This window comes from Maniola jurtina, chromosome 20 (genome assembly GCF_905333055.1).
Source record: "Maniola jurtina chromosome 20, ilManJurt1.1, whole genome shotgun sequence".
NCBI lineage: Eukaryota > Metazoa > Arthropoda > Insecta > Lepidoptera > Nymphalidae > Maniola > Maniola jurtina.
The window spans coordinates 10,912,451-10,929,740 of record NC_060048.1 but is presented as its reverse complement, the minus strand read 5'-3'; the positions used below and the strand labels follow the sequence as shown (position 1 = coordinate 10,929,740).

The window sequence follows — 17,290 nt, the reverse complement described above, 5'->3', positions numbered from 1 at the left end:
GGATAACTTTGTGAATGGAATAATATTATTTTCTCTTTACCTATAACTTAAAATTACTTCCATTTTTATTATATATTTTATTTTTAAAATATTAGTTATTTTATAATTAAAATAATTCGGACAAGTGCGAGTCGAACTCGCACAAAGGGTTCCGTTCCATTGGTTCCGTGACCGATTTTAATTTTACCTAGTTGAGATAATTAAAACAAGATTTTTAATTATTATTAGAAGAAATCAATTGAATTTTCATTTAGGTAGGCATCTATCTTGATACAAAATGTTGGACTTCACGGTCAATGATGAACAAAAATTTTCTTGGCTTGGCCATAGTGATTTTACCTCAAAACAATTTCATACTTACGTTACCTAACCGATGTACCTAATGGCCAAAAAGAAAATAGAAGTATTCGTAAATATTGAAAATGGACAGCAATTTGAGTATGTGCTCAATCACAACCAAGATAAACTGATTTGTAAGCAACTTGTTACGATCCCTTCTACTAGGTAATATTAATTACTAGCTGATGCCCGCGACTTCGTTCCCGTGACTTTTAAAATCCCGTGGGAACTCATTGATTTTCCGGAAGAAAAAGTAGCCTCTGTATATTATTAATCCAGGGTATCTCCAGTCCTTTCAACCAAATCCGTCCAGTAGTTTTGGAGTGAAAGAGTAACAAACATCCATACATCCATCCACACATACAAACTTTCGCGTGTATAATATTAGTAGGAAATTAATATATGTAGTATCAAGATCGAGTGGTAATCGGGTTGGGGACGTCCCGCATACGCGCACAGTCCCCGCGCTAACCCGGTGCGGGTGTGCGGGGCGTCCCCCCGCCTCATACCCCGATTGCCAACTTGACCTGTCGCTAACTATATGTACGTAGGTAAACTAACACTCTACTGTTTCTTCAGGCGCAAATCTTTACAACTCCTTTGCCGGACCGTGTACAGCTCTTGACCATCTTTTTGTGAGGATAAAGCTTGATTGGAGCGACGGGGACATTGTGCTGTTAAGGGTAAAGACACTTTTTTATTTTAACCTAGTTCCTCCTTCACCTATTTACTATTGTAAATAAATATAAAAATAACTACTTAGATTAATCATAAGAGCCACAAGTTGGCCTACATGAAATAAGGTGGGTACATAATATTTTGAATTCAACGAAGATTTTTTTTGTCCTAGGTGTTAATTGATAAAATTCACCCACTAAGCCGTTTCCACAACCAAAGTGAACCCGTATTTCTTTTTATTATGGTGAGAATATGCACTGAATAACTTACTTAGTTATAATATTTACTTACGTATCAAATCAAAAAAATTCAAAATTCAAATCATTTTTATTCAAGTAAACTTTTACAAGTGCTTTCGAATCGTCAAAATAATCTACCACTGGTTCGGAATGCTGTTCCTACCGAGAGGAACCAGCAACAAACTCGGCGGTTGCTCTTTTCAAGTATCTTCACCCTTTACCATTTTACCACCGAACCGCAAGAGTCATGACGTCACTCGGGCGAGTTTTTTTTTTAAAGAATATTAGCCATGTTAAATGAAAATGATTAATATTCCCCTTTCCTCTCCAAATAAGCGTCAGGCTTGTGCTAGGAGTAGGTACGACATTATTGCAAGTTTCCATCCTTATGTCGTCGACATTCCATCTACAAGAACGAGAGGTATTGGTCATCACTCATCGCTCTCCATAGGCTTGGTGTGGCTAAGGTTAGGAATACTCTTCCACGTTTTGTGTTACCCCGCTTACCATCTCAACCTGTCGAGCACTATAGAATTAGATAGCTTATTGTAAAATGTTTTTTGTACTATTTTCATCCACTTTTGTGGTACCAACTATAACTAATATCGATCAAATTATTATACTTAGAGGTTTTGGTTCCAGAATCGCAAAATAACTCGGATCTTCCGCGGAGTCGACAATATGAGATTCGTGCAGGCCGCGAAACACGAAATTGATTGTTATAAACAATTCCAAAAAGGTTCTCCAGTTGACAGAATAACCTACGATTTGGATGAGGCATCCCCTGAAGAACTTGTATGTTAAAAAATATTTATTACGTGGATAGGTTTAGTTAGTTGACCCGTCCCGGCTTCGCACGGGCGTTTTGGTGAAGTTTTTGCCACCCGATACGAAATGAAAATGTGTAGGTACAGTCAGCAACAGAAGTAGGTTTGCAACCGCCAGTATACGGCTATGATCAGGTGAGAACTTAGCTTTGCTGCTGACCTACGTTAAGTATAATCATAGATAGGTAAGTATAATATAATCATTATGTACTTATAGCTTCTTATTAATGATGGAAAAGTCTACTTTTTATTAGTTAAGTAGGACCTGATAAGTAAGGAAATAATCTTTTTACGAGGCGCTGACTCTCATTAAAATCTATAATTTTAAGATATCATCATTAAAACAGATAGGTAGAGTAGATCTAGGTACTAACTTCGTAAGTTTAGAGATTGGGTATTTATTTATTTATTTATTTATTTATTTATTTATTATTATTGACATTAAAAAATACAGAGAGTTTTTGTTACAATCAGCGCCACAAAAACCACAGTTGGTTTTACCGGGCACTGAGTATACTAATTATATAGCTATACAATAAAAATAAAATTATAGAAACTATGAAATTCGAAATTCAATTTTGTAACTAATTTCAAAGGAATGGCACAGAGAACGATTATTCGAGAAACAGCAAGAAGAAGCAAAAGCAGAGGCGCGTAGAATGGAACGTCAAGCGGCGCGAAAGCGACATAGAGCAGAAGTCATGATACCGCACTTGCAACATCTCAACTTCGTGTTGTATTGGCCTCACGCGATGCATGCCCACCCTGAACTGTATGAGAGATGGAACGTGAACAGTTAAGTATTTAGATTGGTATAGACTTGCTGATGCCCGCGACTTCTTCGCGTGGATAAAGGTTTTTAAAAAATCCCGTAGGAACTCTTTAATTTTCCGGTATAAAAAGTAGCTTATGTGTTAATCCAGGGTATAATCTATCTCCATTCTAAACAGCCAAATCCGTCCGGTAGCTTTTAAGTGAAAGAGTGACGAAGACACACACATACACCCAAACTTTCGCCTTTATAATTTTAATGTGATAGTGTGATGTGATTAGAAAAAGAAGCTAGAGCAAAGGTGCGTAATATGGAACGTCAAGCGGCGCGGAAGCGGCATAGAGTTTAGAACTAGTCATGATTTGTAGCATCAAAACTTGGACAAATCAACAAACCAATAAATAAACACTTCATATTATTCTATGTTCTTTGTAAAACATATTGATTTTGCCATAAACATGCATTTAATATAAATATACCTACTTAAGTCAATGGATATTGTAGATATCATCATGGTGGGTCGCGAAGAGATCCAGCTGACAAAGGAAATGGCGTACGATGTATTGTACGCCGGTGACGCTGAACTAAACGAGGCTTCCCTCCATATGCTGCTGTCTGCACCTGCATTAGCTATATGCTTCCGATTGCTCGATACAGAGAAGCACTTTGTTTGTAAGACTTCATAAGAGGTTTCACGCATTTTTGGTGTTAAGCATCGATGTATGGATGGGCCCTTCGAAGATAAAAAACGCGCTCAAAAAGTCAAGAGAATTTGCAAAAGTCTCTTGACTTTGTCAATGACGATGACGTAAGGATTCAAGTGTATTTTTGCGGACGGAATTGTATGGGAAAGGCTAATCCATGGTGTTAAGTATAAATCTAGGTACTCTTACCTTGATTAATAGTGATCGCAAAACGAGTACCGATCCGAAGTTGCTACGAGATTTACGCAGGTCAAAGATTAAATACTAAGATTTGTTAACACAAGCTTTTAAGCAAGTGATTAGACACGGCTAATATTATTTTTCTTAAAAAAAACTATTTTTACCCGCAAATGCCCGCGAGTTCGGTACGTCTGCGAGGATTTAGATTTTTTTTTAAATCCCGTAGGAGCTCTTTGATTTTCCGTCATTAAAATTTAATAGTCTATGTCACTCTCCAGGTCTCTAACTATATAGTGCAAAAAATTACGTAGACCCGTCGCGTTGCTCTGTTGTAATATGATTGATGGACAAACTCACAAACAAATACATATTTATAATTTTTGCATAAGTATTTATAATATCGGTATACCTACCCAAAATTTGTAATAGTAAAAAAAAAGATAAGAAGTGGACAGGCAAGCACTTATATCTCTACTAGAGGATGCCCGCGACTTCGTCCGCGTGGATTTGGTTTTTTAAAGATCCCGTAGGAACTGCTTGATTTTCCGGGATAAAATGCCTATGTCAATTACAGGGACGCAACTACCTCGGTACCTTTCATTTAAATCGGTTAAGTGGATGAGTTTTTAGGAATCCCGTGGGAACTCTTTAATTTTCCGGGATAAAAATGTAGCCTATGTCCGTCCCCGGGATATAAGCTAACCCTGTTCTAAATTTCGTCAGAATCGGTTAAACTTTTGAGCCGTGAAAAGGTAGCAGACAGACAGACAGACAGACCGACAGACAGACAGACACACTTTCGCATTTATAATATTAGTATGGATAGATAAAACATCTCTACTTCTACTCTCTTGGCAGTGGGAGTGTTGTTAAAGAATTTGTACCCATTTCAGCTCTAGTACGAAGAATCTTATATGAAGAAGTGGCACCAATAGATGAATCTGAACCGTTAGAAGACCAGCATGCGTTGAAAACTGCTTTTGACGCATACAAAACATACAGCCCTTCTAGAGACGAAATTCTGCAGAAACGTAGAGAAGATCGATTAAGAAAGAAGGTTAACTTATTTTTCCACATTCTCCTTTTTAAAATCTTACCTTATAGTATTTATCATTTCTTTCCATCAGTTTGTTGTCGTTCCGTTTCCAAAAGTAAAAGACAGACAGACAGACAACAAATTGACCCTATAAGGGTTCCGTTTTTCCTTTTGAGTTATGAAACCCTAAAAAAGAACAATTTTATGGAATCACCTCGATGTCCGTCCGTCCGTCAGTCTGTCACACAGCCATGTTAATTAAAACAAACTTTGAAAGCATAAAATAATCCTCCCTGCTCCGGGCTCCCTGCCTTTTTAGATGCGCTTTTCAGCAGTGCTATTTGGCCATCCCAGCACTTGGGGTTGGGACTGCAATACCCATCGGTTGATCGAACTGTACATGTGTCCTACCCACTGTCACTTCAGCTCCGCAAACCGTTGAGCTATGTTGGTTACTTCCATCGTCTGTTGAGTGACTTTGAGCTTTCTCATGACTCTCAATAGTTAAGAACCATGTCTTGGATCCACTAAATATGGATCACGACCGGAGAAACAATAGATAAATTATTATTACTCCAAACATAATCGCACAGGTAAGGTTTACTTCCTTCCTTCGATCCTAAATTTTATTTTTTTATTGAAATAATTAAATATTTCAGAAAGAAGTAGTGGAAAAGCGAGCGAGAAGACTGTCCGAAATGCAACGATTAGCGAGACAAGCTATTGAAGATGCTATTCAAGCTAAAAGAGCTGCAAAAGAACAACGCAAGCTTGAGCTGCTTAAAACTGGAGTATGTTACCCACTTAGAGAGATAGATAGATAGATAGATAGAAACACTTTATTGCACCCAAAAAAACATATAAAGGATCACAACACAGAAAGAAGAAAACAGAAAAAACAATTGTGTGTAAAGGCGGCCTTATTGCTTGGAGCAATCTCTACCAGGCAACCTTTGCTGAAAAGAGAAGTGCTAGGGTTGGATAGTACCAAAGAATACTACACATAAAATTTCAAGTTTCTAGACCAAGTGGTTTGACTATACGTTAATATTAAAATGCACATAGCTCCTAAAAAGAGTTGCGTGCGTAGCTAGGTGATTCGCTAACTCAGTGTCTAACACTAAATGATAGCCACCGAGGTTGGTTGGTTCTACATTGCTGCTTCAGTGGACGATATTAAAATATTGTTTCGTAGAAAACCTTCAGTGGATTAAAAAATGAACCCCGAACTCCGAACTCCTCGAGTAGGCGGCCAACGTCTTTTAACCACTATGTCATGACCGTTTACAAAATCAAAACATTTATAATAGTAACTTTCCTTGGCATCATCATTTTTCGCGCAAAAGCGTCCAGTCAGTCAGAATCAGCCTGGCTGTCCAGCGCGAAAATGCAGCCAGTTTTCTCTGCACATTTGCGTGCGGGCATGATTTGTTCCGTAATTAGATAAGGCTAGCTATAAGTTTTATTAAGTAACATTAAGTGAAATTTTCGATTTTTCTTTGCAGAATTTATTGGCTCTGGAAAATTTAAAACTGGAATACGATGACGATGAAGTGGACATTCTTATACCAAAAGTCAGTACCTAATACTTACTGTGTAAAATTCATACAATTCCTTATCTATATTATTATATAAATGCGAAAGTGTGTCTGTCTGTTTGTTACCTTTTCGCGACCCATCTTTTAAACCAATTTTGATCTTTGGTAGGTACAGATACATACGGTTTGGTAACAGCTTGCATTCCGGAGACGGATATTTAAGCTACTTTTATCCCGGAAAACTAAAGAGTTCCCACGAGATCATTAAAAGTCTAGATACACGTGAACGATGGGCACTAAATGGTACAGAAATAGCTTGCATCCCACACCGTGACATAGGTTGATTTTTAGCCTGGAAAATCTAAAAGAGTAGACACCTTCCCACTGGGGTTTTAAAATCCTAATAGGTAGGTACTTAGTTATATCCATGTGGCAGAAGTCACAGACATCATCCATACTAATATTATTAATGCGAAAGTATCTGTTTGTCTGTCTGTTTGTTTGTGTATCTGTCTGTCTGCTAGCTTTTCACGGCCCAACAGTTTAACCGATTTTGATGAAAGGTACAGAGTTAGTGTACTTCCCTAGGACGGTTGTATGCTACTTTGTATCTCGGAAAATCAAAGATTTCCTACAGAATTCTTAGAGGCCTTTAGGAGGATTTAAATGAATATTTAACTTTGTATGAAGTTTGGTACAGAGGTTGCATCCCGGAAATAGACATATTCATCTCTTTATCCCGGATATTCATAGAGTTTCCACGGGAATTTTTGTAAAAGCAAATCTACGTGGACAAAGACGCGGGCATTATTTAGTCTAATTACCTATAACTAAAGCTAACACCTTTTTCTTCAAAGATATTGCAAGTAGGTAAATAGGTTTTTGTGTTCCTTAGGCGTTGTCTGATGTCGAATACGAAGAAGATAGCGACGTAGATGATGAAAACGAGTACTTCCCGCCCCCAGGTCTTCTGATACCAGGGTTCTATGCTCCACCGAACGATGTAGCGAAAACCAACGGCCTGGCTATTTTATTTCCTAAAGTACTATTAATATGAATACCTTTTTTTTTCTCTCTCGTCTGACTTTACATAGATTAGTCTAAGTTTGTAGTTATTTACAAGTTAGGGAAACTATATACCTAAGTATGGACTTCGTCTGTGCCGGCGCTCGTCGACACACGCGCGGCGCCCCTTTAAAAGCGCTTCCCAGTCAGTTCTAAAACCAAAAAACACCAACTAACACAAAAATCGACCACTTTTAACAAAAAAAAAATACTCCAAAAAGTGCTCCAAAAAGGCACAGCACGCGCGCCAGCAAACGCCAACACAGACGAAGTCTATGAATACCTTGTAGTTAGCATGTTTTACTAAGGGAGTCTGTCCACTGAAGCGGTGCGAAGATGGAGAAAGAGAGTGGAATGGCAGTGGTAACGTTCAACTGCAAGCGATACGTTATGGAACCTCCTTTAATCGAACCCAGTGGCATCATACCATCACCTTCTCGTCTCCTCGTTTATCAACCTCGCTGGAACCTCAAAGGCGGTGCTCAAACCACTCTTTAGACTTACGCTGAAGACGTGTCTACCGATGCAGAGTGGAGCGGAGACGTTTAGTGTAGTTCTATTGGTTTATATTTTACTGGCTGATGCCCGCGACTTCATCCGCGTGGATGTGGCTTTTTAAAAATCTTGTGGAAATTCTTTGCTTTTCCGGGATACAAAGTGACCTATGTAAATTTCCGGGATGCAAGCTTGGATGAATAAATACTCAGGATGGTATGCTCCGAAAAGTCAAATGAAGCAGGGCTAACTGTCAGTTGATGAGTATGTGTGCGTTATGGAATGATACCATTCACATATGAAAATTTGCCTATTTTCCTATTTTTCCCTATTTTTCCCTTTCACGATGATTATTATTAATAAATGAGATCTCATTAGATTAGTCTTTATTATGATAGTTACAAATCAATGGATGTTCGATGCTAAAAATAATAATAATAGATTGCAACGTATTAAAATTTACCTACTCTGTTTTTACATAACTTTGAATTTTACAGTATAGGGCCTCTGGCCCTATTGAAAATCTCTGCTTAACAGGGTGCCCATCACCATATATACTATATAATCGTATCCTGACAGTTAACAATAAAAAAGTTAAAAAGTCAAATATAAAAACAATATATTCCCTAAAAATATTTAATAATAATCCAAGTATGTACCAGTTGGCGATTTTGTTTAGCGTAGCTCGCAGGGTTAGTAGACTATTCACTACTTTTGGTGTTATACACCGAGCAAGTTTACATCCTTATATCGTAGATCTCTTACCAAATTACACAAAGCGGCTCTTGGGTAGCGGTTTTTTTTTCTCTAAGCCAAATTCAAAGTTATTTATTCAAAATGGGTTCATATTTTATTTGTCTTGTGTTTTCTGACATTTATGACCTTAAAAAAATATCTAAATAAAGATAAATATTCTAGCTATCCGTATAGCGTCCCATCTTTGACCACATCACGCGTGACGAGTCCTCCGTTCGTCGCTAAGGTTGTTTTGGTGGGCGCCTACTACCTATCATGGACTCACTATAACTAAATAATATTATTAATGTAGTAAGATTTTGATTACCTATTTATTTATTTCTTTATTGCACACACAAACATATACATTTACAAAAAAATTGGTTGTCTGTAAAGTCGGTTTACTGACGATAGTTGAACGTGACAACAAAGGCCGATTGTGCTTCTTTGTCGCTCGTTCCGCGCTCTCGCTTGCACTTCAAGCCTTATATGGAACGCCTCAGAGCGAGGTAACGCCACATGAGTCATGTTTTTTCGTGCGTGCAGCCGGCTCTATCGAATTATAAGACGTTGTCACGTCAAAAACATAGAAGACAACATGGTAGGTACGTGTAGGTACATACGTTTTTATCTGTCCAATTACGTAGGTACCTAGGTACTTCATGATAAATTTGGCATGCAGCTATTATGACGGAGACGGAGATATTAAATGTACTACAATTTAGTAATAAGTTTTGTTTTAATTAAATTTCAATATAAATTTAAAATCTTTTAATTAACAAAACAGCCTTTTCGCTTAATTATATTATGATTGTCATCTATACATATAATAAAATTGTAGAAAAGTGATGTCTGTACAATAGAAATATATAAAAAAAGTAGTAGGGGTTGTTATTATATCGATGCCGAACCCGAAATTGTAATTAATTTTTTTTGTCTGTTTGTCTGTGTGTTTGTGCACGCTAATATCAGAAACGGCTTATTCGATTTAGATACGGTTTTCACTAATATATTGTAGTAAGCTTCACTTAACATTTAGTGTTTATTTCATGTCAATCGGTTCATAAATAAAAAAGTTATGTCAATTTAAATAATCACGCTGCCCAAAAAGTCACAATTCCACGCGAACGAAGTCGCGGGCACAGCTAGTCAAAAATAAAATATAAATTTGACTAAATATAATGAAAAAAAATTGCTCATTTTTAGGCAAAATTACCCCATTTATTTTCTGACAACCCTAGACTTCAATTTGAAGTTTTGTAATTTGCACAGCACGATTACGATACGATTTAAAATTAAATTATTTCATTGAAGTGTCAAACAAAAAAATATAATCACTACGTTGTGTCAAATGCGTATCGGAAGGTGTTAAGTGGCCAGTTTCGTAGAATTTATGTTGAGTTTGTGTGCGTGACGTGTAATTACAGAGATTTGGTCGATAGTTGTGCTTCCTTCGTTTGTACGGCGGGGTCACCGGTTGGATGCAAGCTACCTTTGTACCATATTTCATAAATATCGGTTAAACGGATGGACCTTTAAGAATCCCGTGGGAGCTCTTTGATTTTTCGGAATAATTTCCGGGAGCCTGTGCTTCAATGCTTGCTTTGAAAATGTTAACATATCGCCCGCCTATTTCGTACCTTTATTTCTTTAAGCCTAAAGCCTATACCAACCTAATAAAAGTCATAATTGTTACGATCAAAATTATTGATATTTTAGTTAGTTTTGGAGAACGTAACCCCGGAACCCGAGTTTCTGCCGCCGCACGTGCTGGTTATGATGGCTATGGAGAAAAGATATAAAGCCATTGCAGCTATGTCTAAGTACAAGAAGGAAATTTTACACGTTAGTAACATATAAGTATATTAAAAAGTATTTTACTAACATATTAATGTACTAGCTTATGCCCGCGACTTCTAGGTGAATTACACACCCCCTATTTTTATTCCCTAAGGGGTTGAATTTTCAAAATTCCTTAACGGATGTCTACGTCATAATATGCCTGGATGCCAGAGCCCAACCCTTAGTTTGAGTTTTACGTTGATAGATCAATGAGTCAATCACCGTTTCCTTTTATGTAATCTAGATTTAAAGGTACCTATCTAATATTTCTATGAGTAGTTACACAAGCATGTGTTAATTAACAGTTTCGTTATTTCTGTTGGCAAAAATTTCGAAAGTAGTGTAAGACTGCTTAAATCAGAGGAGTTGAGGGATCTGGTCCCTCCTGCACCAGTCAAGGTCTGCACCAGTACGTAGTCAAAATTCCACAAAGCGGGTTGCCTCCGCGTTTTTATTTAAAACGCTAGGATATGAAACGCTCTTCTGGAATCTGTTTTCTCCTCCACCTTTGCAGGTTCAATCCCTGCCGGTTCCGTAAGTTTCGTTGTATTAAAAAAATATTCAAACTTCTCAACCTTACTTGTTTGCTTTTTCGGTGATCTTGTAGCTCTATATCCGATGCGGCGGATGTAGTAAGTATTATACTGAATAAAATCTTTTTTCAGATGGGTATTTTCAAAGCAACCTACCCATTCGACGCTATTCATGTCGCGTATAGCGTTAAACAGTTCGATGCCATGCAGAAAATCAAAACTTATATACTGTGAGTTGAAACTTTTATATACGTATTAAAGACTAGATGACTTCCGCAACTTTGTTTGCGTAGATTTAGGTTTTCAAATAAAAAGTAGCCTATGTCCGTCCCCGGGATGTAAGCTAACTCTGTACTGAGTACCCATCAAAATCGGTTCAGCTGTTGAGCCGCGAAAAGCTAGCATACAGACGGGAGACAGACAGACACACTATCACATTAATAATAATAATATAATTAATATGGAGTATAGATGAGAAACCAGGAATGTATAATAAAGGTGGTCAAATTTTCCAGTTTCTTCATATTTAGAATGTAGCGTTAGGCGATTGTTGCTAAAAACAATCGAATAAATCGCACCATCAAACAATTTAACAATCGTTTGTCGATTTATTCATCTTCATAAATACAATTGAATAAAAATCGACAATCGATTGTTAAATTTTCGATTCATTCGTCCCAGACCCACACGCTATAACAATTATTGAACAATCAAAAACAATCAATTGTGTTTCGATTGTTATCGAATAATAACAACAATCGTATTCCATTAGTATTCGATTAATCGCCCATGGCTATTAGGCTGTGCGTTGAAAGATCAGTCAGTCAGTCATTGATGATATAGAATAGATGAATTGATGATAGTTTTTTTTCAGGGAGAAATTAAGGTTGGCATTCATGGTATCTATAAAGTGTGACCTGGCCCTATTGGAACTGGTGGACCTTGGACCTGTGTACGTCAGTCGAGACTCCATCGCGGGCGAAGACGAGTGCTCAGCCTTGTTCAGCGTCGACTATGCCGATCACTACCCAGAGTTTGAAGACTTCGAAAGTTAAAAATGAAAATTACGCCTAGAAATCAGAATGGAGAGCCTACTCTTTTTTAGTCGATCGAAAATATTAAAATTAAAAAAAATTAAGAATTTCATTCATTTAACGAACTCACTGTTACCGATACAATATGCTAAAAATTCTTGTCTTGTATATTTTAACAAACTGACAAAACCAGATCTAGATCTATCTACACTAACATAATAAAGAGGTAAAGTTTGTAAGTTTGTTTGGATGTAGGAGGTAATCTCCGAAACTACTCATCGATTAAAAAAATTCTTTCACTTATAGAATGTATGTATCTTCGAGTGCTACAAGCTATAAATTACTATGCAGGCTTAGATTAAGGATTGGTCTCCGATCCGCTGTTGAGTGCAGCGGAGACCAATTCTTAGTCTAAGTATAAAGGTAGGTATATGTATCTCATGTTTCCTACTAGGGACTTACAACGGGGAATTCAATCTGGGAATTGCGATTTTCAAAAAAAAATCTATTAATGGGATGGGATAATAAAAATAATAGAACCTGAATAATATTTGTTTAATAATTAATTAGTCACTGGTTTAAAAAAACATGTAGGATACAGCTACATGAATAAAAAGTTACACAATATGAAATGACAAAGGAAATTAACTTAAAAGCTACAAAAATGATAATAACTAACTTTTTCAGCGGAAACTGAAACGTGAAACGTTCCTGGCGTTTCTCTGTTCTGCTTCGTGAAGGATCGCATGCCACATGAATCGTTTCATCAATGAAGTCTGTTCCTGTACTGCTTCCAGAATCTTCTGACTTGTTATCAGTAACCGCTCATCGGCCAAGTATTTCGGCTTTTCATAATTCTGCACTTCCTGTTCACACGGGATTCCCTGTATTGACGTCCCAACGATTACGGTCTCCAATACCGTAGGATTCATCTTTGAATAACCTCTGTTGAAATCAGTCAAAGCCTTCGCTAGCCACTGGCATGACAAATGATTGCCGTCCAGATACACTGTCAAATCTTGCTTAGAAGAAAGCCAAGCGTCGGTATCCAGTACATTCAAACCATTGTGGCGAAGAGACAAAAAGCTCAAGTACTGTAAGTCCATAAACACTTTCGAATCCAACTGGCCGATCTGATTGAATGAAAGGTCTAAGTTCAGAAGACTCGTTGGGCCACGAAATACACCATGGTCAATGGTTTTAAGGTGATTATGGGACAATCTCAAAGTTTGTAAGTTGGTCATGCGACTGAAAGTTGAAGGTGCAATTCTGTAAATGTCGTTGGAACTCAAATCTAAGACGCCTAATTTTTCAGGTAACTGTAAGGATGATTCATCTAATTCCATGATATAATTGTGGCTCATATCCAATATTTTTAAATCATGTTGATCAGTTAACCGTATGAGATATGCATCCGAGATATTGTTATGACTGAGCACAAGCTCCCTTAAGCCTATGGCTTCATTTTCAGGTATGATCAGAGCCGATAGACCATTATTCGAAAGATCCAAGTAGCCACCTTCAGGATGAAAGGTAATTCGTAAGCTGTGCAGTTCGAGGATATCGTTGAATGTTAAGTTCAAGTACTTCAAATTATGAATATTCGACAATGATTGGTCGGGGAAATACTCCATGTAGTTATGTGACAAATCAAAGTTATGTAAACTGTGCATTGATGAAAAACTTTCATAATACAACCTGTTCAAGAAATTGCCGCTTAAATTCAAATACCTCACGTAGATTAGATCTTTAGGATTGACAATAAAGTCGGTCAATTTGTTATTAGACAAATCGACTGATATCAGCTCCAACAGACTGAATGCGTTGTATTCGATATGAGTTATTGAATTGTTAGACAAGTCAAGTTTGGTGTAAGCAAACATTTGCTTGGAATCTCTTCTGAATCTCTCAAAAATGTCAACCGATACATTCGGTACGTGCGTGATGTAATTGTCTGAAAGCAGGATCTTAAAAATCGTGCCATTACTAAAGTGCTCCCAGTGTCTCGGAAACAATGTGGGATCTATTTTTTCAATTAGGTTTTTAGATATGTCGAACGTTTCCAAATGATTTATGGTATTTATCGATTCCATGTCGATTTTCTGAATTTGATTTGATTTCAAGTAGAGGTGTCTTAAGTTATACAAATTCTTCAATGCGCCGTTAAGATATTTGATTTTGTTGTTGTTTAATCTAAGGACTTTTAAATGGGTCAAGTTACAGAATGGTTCTTCCCTCAGTTCCATTATAGAGTTATGGGAAAGATCCAGTTCAATGAGGCTAGACAACTCGCCGAATGTATCACCGGGAACTTCTACGATAGAATTGTATGCCAATGATATCGATCGCATTTTGGACGGTCGAATTTCAAATTGGAAAAGTTCTCCAATGTTCGATATCCGGTTGTGAGATAAATCGATAATTTCGATACTGACGAGATTCCAAAATGGGCTGATCTGTTCTATGTTGTTAGTGACGATCTGTTGTATGTTGTTATTGATGATGTAAAGGTTTCTGAGTCTGTACATGCCCTCCAGAAATGATAAATCGGTTCTCGGCCAATTCCCGTGGACAGAGAGCGTGGTGATCATAGCGAGAAGCTCTGCATCCGCTCCGATATGGAAAGTTTCGGATGCATTCTGAAGAGTGACGTCGACCTACAAGCATATAACAAACCACTAAAATACATTGAAAAAAAAAAAAAAAACTTGTAGGTACTTTGTATTATATAGGCTTAGCGCAAAGACATGGATTTACATTTATATCGCTGGCTTATCGCAATATAACTTTGGTGCAATGAGAATCGACGCTGGGGCTAAGGTGGTGGGGCTTTAATGATTTAAATTTTAACAACAGCTGTAAATCTTATTTGTACAGGTACAGGTGTTGGCGTTTGCTGGCGCGCGTGCTGTGCCTTTTTGGAGTGTTTTTTTATTAGAAGTGGCCGTGTTTTGCTGGTGTTTTTGGTGGTGGAACAGACTGGGAAGCGCTCTAGGGGGGCGCCGCGCCTGTGTCGGCGAGCGCCGGTACAGACGAAGTCCATATTTAATATATAGTTTCCCTGACTGTAAATAACTACAAACTTGACATTGGCTAATCTGTGTAAAATCAGACGAGAGAAAAAAAATACCTTGACGTCATAGTTGCTAGAGCCCTGGCATTCGCTGTCAAGTCTGATGTCCTTTATTGTGTTTATACAAACGACGCGAAAGGAACACGGTCCAATCGCATGAATTTGATTCAGGATACAGTTGCCGGCGACAAAACTCGCGGTGATTAGAATCACCAGTGTTGTTGTAACTGAAAAAGGACAAAGAGAAATTACTGAAAGGGAGTTTAGTCCATACTTAATATTATAAATGCGAAAGTGTGTCTGTCTGTCTGCTACCTTTTCACGACCCAACAGTTTAACCGATTCTAACGAAATTTGGTACAGGGTTAGCTTATGTCCCGGGGACGGATATAGGCTACTTTTTAGCCCGGGAAATCAAAGAGTTCCCACGGCATTCCCAAAAACCCATCCGCTTAACCGATTTGTATGTTAGGTTAGCTTGTTTATGTAGATTTGTAAGTTAGGTATAGCTTCAATGTATACGTACAACACATACTTATAACTGATATAACACTTTATGCACTAACTTTTTATTTTGTTTTAATTTGGATAGCGGCCATTTTGAAATTCGCCGTCTAGGTTTTCTATTATTTGTTGTTATAACAGCAACAGAAGTATACACTGTGAAAATTTGAACTCTCTGCCTATTACGGTTCATGAGATACAGCTCCCGCTGACAGACAGACGGACGGACGAACGGACAGCAGTGGCTTAGTACCGTTGGCACCCTATAAAACCAGCATTTAAAAAGAAAAATGGGAATAAAACAAAAAATATTTAATTTTGATAACTGCGTCCTTACTGTGAAAATAATATTCTATTACTAGAATATGATTCTTGCTACTTTGTCTGGATTTAGGTTAGTAGAGGCTAAAACTCTACGCTTGTTGATAAAATATAATTTAATAAATAATTGATAACTCACCTTCCTTCATTTTCTCAGCATATAAGAGTAGATCCTGAAAAACAAAAATGTACTTAATTTTTCACTGCATAGAATAACTAATGTCCGCAACTTCGTCCACAACGACTCTACACATTTCAAACCCCTATTTACCCCTTAGGGGTTGAATTTTCAAAAATCCTTTCTAAGTATGAATTTTTACGTTTCTTAATGAATGTCTACGTCATAATAGCTATCTGCATGCCAAACAACGCAGTAGTTGGAGCTGTGCGTTGATAGGTCAGTCAGTTAGTTAGGCACTTTTTCCTTTTATACAGTTAGAAGATATATCTAGATTTATATTCGAACTAAAAAAACTCTCAGGCCCAGCTTAAAGCTGTTAGAGAAGCAAAAATATCCGTAACAAACATTGGCTTTTCACTGGCCAAGATGCACCATCAAGTGGTTTAACCAATCAATACCATCATCATTACCATCATAAGCAACCCATCGCTGACTCACTACTGAGCACAGGTCTCCTCTCAGAATGAAAACAGTTGGGCCATAGTCTACCACGCTGGCCAAATGCGGATTGGCAGACTTCACACATCTAATACGAGAATATTGTGGAGAACTTTCAGGCATGCAGGCTTTGTTGCTTCACTTTTTTTCACTCCGACCTAGTGATTAAGAAGCCTCTTAATATGAGGGTGTGGGACTCGATTCCGGATATGAGTCTCTTTTAAACACCACCTAACTTTTCAAAGTAATGTGCGTTGTGAGAAAGTTAAAATCATTTTGCTTTAACGGTGAAGGAAAACATCGTGAGATAATCTGCGAATTATAGCTTGCGGCCAGGTGAGATCGTAGTGAAAAGAATAAAAGAAAAAAAAACAGAAAAAAAAACTTACCTTTTCTTCCTGCGGACAGCACAACTGAGTAGTTATTGCAATGAAGCCTGGTGACAAAGTCCAGAGTCTTATTTAAATTTGACGCTCGCATAATTTTGCTGACTCCGCGAAATGGGAACACCGGTATGTCGTCATAGAATAGCTATCGAATAGAAGCTAAATGTTGTTCTGCAGAAAGAACCCAGTCTCGAAAGTTCCATATGCTTCGAAGTGATAAGTTGTTGTCCAACCTGAGGTTATTATCTGGAAAAAACAAATTATGTTGCTACTGTAACTCTAAAGTGGTAATAGCCTAGTGGTTATGTGGGTGGTCTGGCATTCGATCCCGGGCATGCACATCTTACTTTTCGGAGATATGTGCGTTTTA

At 37.6% G+C, this 17,290-nt stretch overlaps 2 protein-coding genes across 5 annotated transcripts; one reads left to right on the top strand and one right to left on the bottom strand.

The window, feature by feature from the left end:
• The first annotated feature begins 316 nt into the window (after window positions 1-316).
• Window positions 317-12,136, top strand: LOC123875566. Of its 4 annotated transcripts, XM_045921464.1 has the most exons (13): window positions 317-473; window positions 919-1,022; window positions 1,190-1,261; window positions 1,899-2,051; window positions 2,680-2,878; window positions 3,360-3,527; window positions 4,633-4,796; window positions 5,435-5,566; window positions 6,281-6,349; window positions 7,209-7,355; window positions 10,328-10,453; window positions 11,116-11,213; window positions 11,858-12,135. In XM_045921464.1, exons 1-13 carry the CDS (start codon window positions 374-376, stop codon window positions 12,036-12,038), a joined length of 1,713 nt encoding a protein of 570 aa, XP_045777420.1. In that variant the 5' UTR covers window positions 317-373; the 3' UTR covers window positions 12,039-12,135. The 4 variants fall into 4 exon arrangements, with proteins under 4 accessions (XP_045777420.1, XP_045777422.1, XP_045777421.1 ...); XM_045921466.1 differs by lacking the exon at window positions 7,209-7,355 and having other exon boundaries at window positions 11,858-12,136; XM_045921465.1 differs by lacking the exon at window positions 10,328-10,453 and having other exon boundaries at window positions 11,858-12,136.
• Window positions 12,137-12,556: 420 nt separating this feature from the next.
• Window positions 12,557-17,126, bottom strand: LOC123875563 (insulin-like growth factor-binding protein complex acid labile subunit). The gene is made up of 4 exons (XM_045921453.1): window positions 16,924-17,126; window positions 16,055-16,088; window positions 15,148-15,317; window positions 12,557-14,674 (listed from the first exon to the last, which is right to left on the bottom strand). Exons 2-4 carry the CDS (start codon window positions 16,062-16,064, stop codon window positions 12,701-12,703), a joined length of 2,154 nt encoding a protein of 717 aa, XP_045777409.1. The 5' UTR covers window positions 16,065-16,088; window positions 16,924-17,126; the 3' UTR covers window positions 12,557-12,700.
• Window positions 17,127-17,290: the final 164 nt, after the last annotated feature.

What these genes read in the sequence shown, in the direction of transcription:
- LOC123875566 (XM_045921464.1), top strand. Translation starts at nt 374, where the DNA reads ATGTACCTAATGGCCAAAAAGAAAATAGAAGTATTCGTAAATATTGAA. An exon ending in GGGACATTGTGCTGTTAAGG is followed by an intron (nt 1,023 to 1,189) that starts GTAAAGACACTT and finishes TTTTTGTCCTAG; the next exon opens with GTGTTAATTGATAAAATTCA. An exon ending in ACAAGAAGGAAATTTTACAC is followed by an intron (nt 10,454 to 11,115) that starts GTTAGTAACATA and finishes ATCTTTTTTCAG; the next exon opens with ATGGGTATTTTCAAAGCAAC.
- LOC123875563 (XM_045921453.1), bottom strand. An exon ending in CTAGCAACTATGACGTCAAG is followed by an intron (nt 14,675 to 15,147) that starts GTATTTTTTTTC and finishes ATATGCTTGTAG; the next exon opens with GTCGACGTCACTCTTCAGAA.